Here is a 10317-nt window from a genome sequence, read left to right as displayed (position 1 = left end):
ATTATAATTTATATGGGACTACCATAAAATGTCTTTTCAGGCTTTGAGCAAAGAATAAAAAATCAAGTATAGTTCAAATAGAAAAACAAACAACATATAGTAAAACAAATGACATGAAAAGAAATTACTTTGCACACAATTTCTACATCCAACCCGTAGAACACGGCTATTCCTATTAGGTCATGGAGGTCATGAATACAATTAATCAATTTCAATAGAAAACAAGTAATTGTTATTGTGGGGTACATTTAATTAAATACTTGACTTGACTTATTTTGGATTATGTGTTTACACATAATACTGGAGAAACTGCACTTAATTTCCATAGAAAATGATTAAGTTGACTTGGTGTTTTACACAACTTCATATAAATGCATTCATGTTTATAATATACAGTTAAGAATGGGACCAAACTCAGCCACGACGGTTTCTTTGATGATAACTTAGAAAAGATTGTATGAAGTAGCTCTTGTTACTGAAAAGGGGATGGCCTACTTGCACGAGGAATGCTATCAAATGATCATCCACTATGATATAAAGCCTGCAAACACCCTTCTCAATCACAACTTCTCCCCCAAGTTTGCAGATTTTGGTCTGGCAAAGTTATGCAACAGAGATCAAACTCATGTGACTATGAGTCTATGACAGGATACAGGGGAGTCCTGGACTACTCTGCACCCGAGTTTCTCCTCCACAACTTTCCTTCCCATCTCTTGCAAGTGCGATGTTTATAGTTTTGGAATGTTGTTATTCGAGAAAATGGGGCGGAGGAAGAACTTGAAGATGGGTGACACTAGTAGCTTGGATTGGTTCCCTATTTGTGTGTGGGAAGTTTCTCCAAAGCCCTTTAATTTTATGTTTTCTGTGATGGAAAATGTCACAAATTCATCACTACTGGTTCTGAAAGTATGACAAGTGGAGAAGAACAAGATTCCTATTGGTATAAGGACTCCAAGTCAATCAAGCTTGAATGTGATATTTAAATAGATAAGAATTAATTACATTTGAAAATTGAAATCATATTGTGGTGTATTAGTTAAAACTCAAAGATTTGAGCTGTTGCAAAAAATTCATGTTTTTTCTCCTTTTTTGTTTTCTTTTCAGTTAATTTCTTGCTATTTGTTGCAGTTAGCATATTTAAGTATTTAATCTTCTTCAATATTAGTCATATTCACTTTTACAGTTTTGGTATGTTTCAGATAGTATAAGTTAGATTGATGATCTTGTAGTTGATTATTAATCGAATAATTAGGATGACTTTTCTATTTTGGACTTTGGGCGATAAATAGGGGTGAGCAACGGGTAAACCCAACCCCCAACTCATATTCAACCCAAATTAAATTTACCTAACCCATAATTCAACCCATATTATTTACTAATATGGGTTGGGTATGAGTTGGGTTAAGTATGGGTTGGGTAACCCAAATTATTTTATTTTCATTTTTTCATTTAACACATTTTTATTCGTTTAACGCGTTTTTGACATATTTAACACGTTTTTACTACTTTTTTTTTATGTTTGTAACACATTTTTCATATTTTTGACATGTTTAATACGTTTTTCACACGTTTAACACGTTTTTGACACGTTTAACACATTTTTGACACGTTTAACACATTTTGACACGCTGAACACATTTATCATGTTTTGAGCATGTTTAACACATTTTTAACACGTTTTTGACATGTTTAACACGTTTGACACGTTTTCACGATTATGACACATTTAACACATTATAACATGTTTTTCACGTTTTTGGCACGTTTAACACGTTTTGACATGTTTAACATGTTTTTCACATTCTTGACACATTTAACACGTTTTCACACGTTTTTGGCACGTTTAACACGTTTTGACACGTTTTTAACACATTTTGACACGTTTAACACGTTTTCACGTTTTCGACATGTTTAATATGTTTTTGACACGTTTAACACGTTTTTGACACGTTTAACACGTTTTTGGCACGTTTAATACGTTTTGACATGTTTAACACGTTTTCACGTTTTTCACATTCTTGACACATTTAACATGTTTTTATTATGTTTAACATATTTTTTATATGTTCTTCACGTTTTTGGCACGTTTTGACACGTTTTCTACGTTTTTGGCATATTTTAACACGTTTTTGACACGTTTAACATGTTTCTCACATTTTTATCACATTTAATACGTTTTTCACATGTTTGACGTGCCAAAATATGAAAAACGTGCTAAACGTGCCAAAACGTGAAAACATGTTAAACATGTCAAAAACATGTTAAACATGACAAAAACGTGTTATAATTTATCAAAACGTGTTAATGTGCAAAAAACATGGTAAACATGTCAAAATATGTTAAATGTGAAAAAACGTGTTAAAATGTCAAAAACATGTTAAACGTGCTAACAACGTGAAATGTGCCCAAAACGTGAAAACGTGCCAAAAACGTGAAAACGTGCCAAAAATGTAAAAAACGTGTTAAATGTACCAAAACGTGTTAAATGTGCTAAAAATGTGTTAAATGAGCCAAAAACGTGTTAAATGCGTTCAACATGTCAAAAACGTGTTAAAAATGGCAAAAATGTGAAAAACGTGTTAACATGTGAAAAACGTGTCAAATATGTCAAAAACGTGTTAAACATGCTAAAAACGTGAAAAACATGTTAAACGTGTGAAAAACATGTTAAACGTGTTAAACGTGTGAAAACCGTGTTAAACGTGCCAAAAATGTGAAAACAGTGTTAACTTATCAATAACGTATTAACGTGTTAAATATGTTAAAAACATGTTAAACGTGCAAAAAACGTAAAAAAACGTGTTAAACTTGTCAAAAACGTGTTACACATATTAAACATGTCAAAAACGTGTTAAACGTGTTAAACATAAAAAACGTGTTTTTAGTGTGAAAACGTGTTAAACGTGCCAAAAATGTGAAAACATGTTAAACGTGTGAAAACGTGTTAAAAATATTTAAAACGTGTTAAAATATTAAAATGTGTGAAAAACGTGTTAAACGTGTGAAAAATATCAAAAACGTGTTAAAATGTCAAAAACGTGTTAAACTTGCCAAAAACGTGAAAACCGTGTTAAACTTATCAAAAACGTATTAATGTGTTAGGTATGTTAAAAATGTGTTAAACGTGTCAAAAACGTGTTAAACTTGTCCAAAATGCGTTACACGTATTAAACATGTCAAAAACGTGTTAAACGTGTTAAACGTGAAAAACGTGTTATTAGTGTGAAAACGTATTAAACGTGCCAAAAATGTGAAAACATGTTAAACGTGTGAAAAACGTGTTATAAGCGTGAAAACGTGTTATAGATATTAAAAATGTGTTGGATGTGTGAAAAACGTGTTAAACGTGTTAAACATATCAAAAACGTGTTAAACGTGTTAAACATATCAAAAACGTGTTAAACGTGTTAAAATGTCAAAAACGTTTTAAATTTGCCAAAAACGTGAAAAACGTGTTAAACTTATCAAAAACGTATTAACGTGTTAAATATGTTAAAAACGTGTTAAATATGTTAAAAACGTGTTAAACGTGCAAAAAAACATAAAAAACATGTTAAACTTGTCAAAAACGCGTTACACGTATTAAATATGTCAAAAACGTGTTAAACGTGTCAAAACGTGAAAACATGTTAAACGTGTGAAAAACGTGTTATAAGTGTGAAAACATGTTAAAAATATTAAAAACGTGTTAAATGTGTGAAAAACGTGTTAAGCGTGTGAAAAACATGTTAAGCGTGTGAAAAACATGTTAAACATGTTAAAAACGTGTTCGATTTAAAGTTGGAAGATGATTAGTTTATATTGGTAATAATAGAGAATTAAATTAAATTTATATAATTTGGGTAATTTGGGTAACCCTAACCCAACTCAAATTTAACCAAACCTATATTCAACTCAACCCATACTCAACCCAACCCATATTAACCAACCCAAATTAATATTTTGGGTTTGGGTTATGGTTGGGTTTGGGTAAACCCAAATTATGCTCACCCTAGTGATAAATACAATTTTTTAACATTTTGGGGAATTAAATGGATATTTGATCATATATAGGGTTTGTTTATTTTTTATTGAATAAAAAAAATATTATTATATGAAAAATAAAAAAGTTTTTTGAATTTTTAATTAATGTAATATTTTTTTATTTAAATTTTATAAAAATAAATCAAAAATATTTTAAGACTTGTTCTATTGAATTTTTTTTATTATTAATTCTCATATATTATTTTACCAAACTTTTTTTAACAGTAGATCATAACTTGCTTATTTAAAAAGAAAACAACTATAGGAAGTGCACATAAATTATGGTAATTAAATGTTTAAACTTTTTAAAAATAAAAAATAGAAAAGGGTTAAATAAGCATAAAGGGAAATTGGATTAGATGACATAATAATTACAATGACGGGGTTGCCTAAAAATAATTGCACAAAATCAACCCTCCCTATTTTTTTTACAAAAATATAGCCGCTTCTCGTTACGGCACGCTCGTCATGCGGCGACACACTCGACGAATTAGGGTTCCGTCTCCTTTCGTAACAATGTATTTTTGTCCGAAAATAAAAAGTGTTATTTTGAAAAAAAAAAAGAAAATATCCAGCATAGGTCATTTGCACAATTAAGACAATTATTAGGGGAAATTTGATGAAATAACCCTCATAAGAGGGTTATTACCATATATAGCATGCCTTTACTAATTTTTTCATTTTTAACCTTTTGCCAAGACAAAATGTCACTTTTGCCCTTTATTTAAAAAAAAAAATTTGATTTTCTTTTCCCTTTCCTTCTCCTTTCCCTTCCTCTCTCTCTCTCTCTTTTCAACTTCCCTTACCCCCGAAGACCGATGACGACGAAGCTGAAGGAACCAACGCCACCATCATCTTCTTCTTCTTCTCCTCTCCCCCGACGACGAAGCCGAAAGAACCAACGAAGCAACTCAAAACGAAGCCACCATCATCATCTTCTTCTTCTTCTCCTCTCCCCCGACGACTATCCACCTCCCGACGACGGAAAAAAGCAGAACGAACGAAGGTTGAGGTTGAAAGTGAGTTTTCTCCGAAGCAACGAACGAACGAAGGTTGAAAATGCATATGTCGAAGGCTGTTGCAGGCTGTCGCAGACGAATGCGCATCTGTCGCAGACGAATGCGCATTCGTCTGCGACAGATGCGCATTCGTCTGCGACAGATGCGCATTCGTCTGCGACAGATGCGCATTCGTCTGCGACAGATGCGCATTCGTCTGCGACAGATGCGCATTCGTCTGCGACAACCTGCAACAGCTTTCGACAGATGCATTTTAAACCCAAAACGATTTAGTCAGCCAATAAACTTAAACCTAAACCTAAACCCAAACACTAAACACTAAAACCATAAACTATTCTTCCATTTCAACCTTCGTTGCGTCGAAGAAAACTCACCCTCAACCTCAATAATAACTTTAAACAAGATTATTGTGTTTTTATTGTTGCTTCGTTCGTTCGTTGCTTAGTTGGTTCCTTCGGCTTCGTCGTCGGAGGAGAGGAGAAGAAGATGATGATGATGATGGTCGTTTGTTGCTTCCTGTTTCGAAAATATGAAAAGAGGAGAGGGGGCTCCGGGAGAGAAAACGGAAGGGGAAGGAAAGGGAAGGAAAGGGAAGGAAAGAGAAGGAAAGAGGAAAGAGAAAAGAGAAAAGAGAAAATGTTATTTTTTTAATTTAGGGACAAAAGGGTCTTTTTCCATTGACAAAATGTTAAATTTTAAAAAATTATCTAGCCTATGCTAAACTTGGAAATAACCCTTTTATGAGGGTTATTTCGTCAAATTTCCCATTATTAGGCTCATTTCATCAAATTTCCAATAAAGGTTTCTTAAAAAAATAATTTTAAAAATTTAACTTAAAACCCTAAACCTCATTTTCCCAGACTCTAGCCGCCCTCCGAAGATGGCTTAATTCTTCTTCCCTTCGATCATCCCAAACCCAGAAAAACACAGTAGCTGACCTGAAGAAGAAGAAGAAGACGGCAACAGAGAAATGGGGAAAATACCACCAGGGCTGAAGCAAGTAGCTCAGTATCAGGCATCAACTATTCTCAAAAACCATTCTTCTCCTTCTCCTCCTCCCGTCCCTAAAAAGCCCCGTAATTTCCCCGATAAATCTTCCAATAGAACACCTCGCAAATCCTCAACCACCCAGAACCCACATGCTCCGTCAATCATCTTCAAGTCACCCAGCCTCTCCGATGCTAAAACCCTTTTCAATTCTTTCATCGCCTCTGTTTCCCCTTCCTCAGTCGCCTCTAAATTCCCCAACTCCTTTCTCCAATCTTTCTCTGCTGTATCTTCTCTCGATGACTCAATCTCTCTCATCAAACACATGGCACAGACCCACACCGTCTTCTCTCCAGAACGATCCACTTATCACATCATTCTCTCCCAAGCCTGTAAATCATCGGATGTCCCTCTCTCCTCCGTCCGCAGGACCCTAGACTTGATGGCACAGGAAGGCTTTCCACCGGATAAGGTCACAACCGACATCGCCATTAGGAGTCTCTGTTCTGTTGATCGTTTGGACGATGCCGTGGATTTGATCAAAGAACTCTGCTTAAGGCACGCACCTCCCGATTCCTACACTTACAACTGCGTCATCCGATGTCTCTGCAAGAACAGGTGCTTGAGTACAGTTAACAATTTCATAAGAGAATTGAGGGAGTCTTTCGATGTAAAGCCAGATCTAATTGCATATACTATCTTGATTGACAATGTCTGTAACCAAAAGAATCTCAGGGAAGCAATCAGGTTGCTTGACTTATTGAACCAAGAGGGTTTTAAGCCAGATACTTACGTCTACAATATAATTATGAAGGGTTACTGTATGTTGAGTCGAGCTAGTGAGGTTCTTTGGGTTTTCAATAAAATGAATGAAGATAAAGTGGAACCTGATTTAGTAACTTATAATACACTGATCTTTGGGTTGTCGAAGTCTGGAAGGGTTAACCTAGCGCAGAAGTATTTGAAGGTCATGGCTGAAATGGGTCATTTTCCTGATGCGGTTACATATACATCTTTGATGAATGGAATGTGCAGGGAAGGAAACGTTTTGAGCGCATTAGAATTGTTGGAGGAGATGGAATCGAAAGGATGCGATCCCAATTCGTGCACTTATAACACATTGCTTCAAGGGTTGTGTAAAGCAAAGAAGCTGGACAAGGCAACTGAATTGTATAGTGCGATGAAATCAGGTGAAATGAAGCTCGAGTCTGGTTCGTATGGGTCCTTGGTGAGGGCTCTATGTAGGAATGGTAGGGTGGCGGATTGTTATGAAGTTTTTGATTATGTAGTTGATAGCAAAAGTCTGACAGAGGTTTCTGCTTATTCTACATTGGAGATTAATCTAAAATGGCTGAAGAAAGCAAAGGAACAAGGCCTTGCTGTTTAATTGATTACACTCCCATTTCAGGAACAAGATCTTGTTTCTAGGATGATCTTGCTTGCTATACCCAATAATTACATTGAGGTTAGTTTATATTTGATTCTTGTGACATTAATTCAGAATTTGGCTTATAATGAACACACTATTATTGTATTAGTACTCCAAAGTGTAAGCTGTTTTTTTGGCAATAAATATATTTAGTTGAGCATGTGATGGGCATTTCTCCTCTATCTATAATGATATCTTCTTTTTGGCAATAGAATGGTGTGCTTCAAGCCATAGTTGTCAATAGCGCCCGTAGCGCTAGCTATAGCGAATAGCGTAGCGTAGCGCCCCCTTGTAGCTATAAGGCGCTATAGGCTACACACTTTCAAATAGCGCCGCCTTTCTAGCTATAGCGCCAATTGCGCCAATAGCTATAGCCCCTTTATAGCGCCGACTTTTCAAATTCTTCTCTTTCTCTTCTTTTCTTTTCCAATTCTTCTCTTTCTCTTCTTTTCTTTTTCAATTCTTTTCTCTTTCAATTCTCTTCTTTCCTATTCTCTAGCCGTTTTGTCTTCTACAGCCATCTTCTACAGCCAAATCGTTAACTTGCTTGTAAGTTTTTCATTTTATAGTTTAGATTTATCATTTATATAAGTTTAGTAATAGTTTTATATTTATTTATTTATTTATTTTATTTTGTTTTGTTTAGTAATAGTTTAAGAATTAATGGTTTTTATGTTTTAAACTTTTAATTTTGTGATGTTTTTTATTTTTGATATTTACATGTTTTAGCGCTTTATTTTCAAATAGCCCTCGCTACGCTATTCGCTTTACGCTATAGCCATGAGAAGCTTTGGCGCTATTTAGCGCTATACGCTATTGACAACTATGCTTCAAGCTGTGAAGTTGGGAGAGAAGAGATTTAAAGTTGTCTTCATGGGTTTTAGTTTTTTCTATTTATAAACAAGCAGCAAGATATCTATCTAATCCAACCTTTTCCATTTAGTGCATCGTCACTTGGTAATAGTGGATTATTTGTGTTTTTTTTTTGGATAAATTTACATATAATTCAAACCCTATATATAATATTTATAAATTAATTGACAAATGTATAATCTTTTTATTTATTTACATATTTGTTTAAAAAAATATATTTTATTGTTATGAGGGATAGGGGAGGGATACGGGAAGAAAGCTTATCACGTCATTACCTTTAAATTAGTAAAATAAATTTCCTCTGCCAATAGATCAAATTTTGGAATAAAAAGATTTTTCTCTTCTCAACTAAAATGAATGTCTGTCTGGATTGTTAATTTAATAACTTAAATTAAATGTCATTTTATTAATTTCTCATTTATTATATTTGCGCAATTCAATAATTAAAATACTTTCTATTTTATATTATTATTACTCATATATATTAATATCTTGTAATTATTTTTACAAAAAATAATTATCACTTCATTAAAATTATTAAATATTATTTTTTTTTCTTCTAAATTATTTAAAAAAAAACATATTCTAACAAGCTTTTGGGTGTTTTTAAATAAATATTATATTTTTAATCAGTTTTGTCTTCACAAACATATTTTGATATTTTTAAGTAGATATGTTATTCCATTCGAAATATTTATTATTTATTATTTTTTCTATAGTCTAAGGGTAATTCAGTTTGGGTTATTTCAATAACCAAAATTAAAAAAAAAAATTTATTTCACTTTCTTTTATCATTCGTCATATTACTTTATTTATTAATTAAAATATTAAAATATTTTATTTTTATTTTAAATTATTTTTTTATTTTATTTTTATATATTAATACCCTTTAAATATTTTATAAAAAAAAGCATACAATTTTTTAAAATAATCATCAACCATTATTAATTTTCAAATAACCTCTAAATCACAAAAATAAAAAAATAAAATAATAATAATTTACCCAAACCTATATTTTACTTGTATTATATCACTCATAGAACTATACCATAACAAATTTCAATTCATTAGATAATGACTTATAACTCAAATTTTAACAAAAAATTTGAAACAATCATTTCTAAGGGCATGTTCAGTTTGGGTGTTTAAAATAATACAAACAAAATTAATTTTACAATTAATCACTTCTCAAATCATTTCATTAATCAAAATACTCAAATAATTTCTATTTTAAATTATTATTTATTATTTTATTTTATATATCATTTCCTTTTTATGTCTTTTTCTTACCTTAAGTTTTACATTAAAAAAAAAAAAAAAAAATCATACTAGGTTTAAAATTCAGTTTCAAACCCATTTTTGTTTTTTTATTTTATTTTTAGTTCATTGACATGTAAAAATGATCAATCAAGTCTAGGCTAAAGTCTATCCCATTATCTAATAATTTATAATAAAAAATCATACAAAATGATGGAATAAGTGTCTAGATTTTAGCACTCTCATTCATTATAATTATATAAAATATAATATTGTAACTAATAAATTTTATATTTTCACAAATGTTCCTCACTTTAGGATTACGGATAAATACAATTTTTGGCCAAATGATTTTTTTAAGTTCTATTTAGTTTTTAAAATATTAAGTTGTGTGAATAAAAAAAACACGTGACACAACAATGGGTTGATTTTTTAGTGCAGGTTGAAAATACCTCGGTCCCTTGACTTCAGAATGAAAAAAGTATTTAATAAATATGACACTTGTATCCACTTATAATATATATATATATAGTCAAATTCAACCATACATAATAATTTATTGTATTATTCATTTGTAAAGACATCTAAATGAGGGAAAGAAGAAACATCAAAGGAGATCTGTCTCCTTCTCAGCATAACATCCCACCGGTTTCTTTGATTGTAATTCAATTTCCTTTTTTCTGTCTTGGATCTATATATATATATATATATATATATATATATATATAT

At 31.9% G+C, this 10317-nt stretch overlaps 1 protein-coding gene across 1 annotated transcript; it reads left to right on the top strand.

Annotated features, from left to right (window-relative positions):
- The first annotated feature begins 5905 nt into the window (after positions 1-5905).
- On the top strand, positions 5906-7602 carry LOC124929286 (pentatricopeptide repeat-containing protein At2g17670). The gene has a single exon (XM_047469610.1). The coding sequence runs from the start codon at positions 6013-6015 to the stop codon at positions 7414-7416; it is 1404 nt and encodes a 467-aa protein (XP_047325566.1). The 5' UTR covers positions 5906-6012; the 3' UTR covers positions 7417-7602.
- The last annotated feature ends 2715 nt before the right edge of the window (positions 7603-10317 follow it).

The sequence above is a fragment of the Impatiens glandulifera genome, chromosome 3 (assembly GCF_907164915.1).
Source record: "Impatiens glandulifera chromosome 3, dImpGla2.1, whole genome shotgun sequence".
NCBI classification, from domain to species: domain Eukaryota; kingdom Viridiplantae; phylum Streptophyta; class Magnoliopsida; order Ericales; family Balsaminaceae; genus Impatiens; species Impatiens glandulifera.
The sequence above is the reverse complement of the archived record's forward strand: the minus strand, read 5'-3'. Positions and strand labels throughout refer to the sequence as shown.

Coding starts and splice junctions, on each gene's coding strand:
- LOC124929286 (XM_047469610.1), top strand. CDS start 6,013: ATGGGGAAAATACCACCAGGGCTGAAGCAAGTAGCTCAGTATCAGGCA.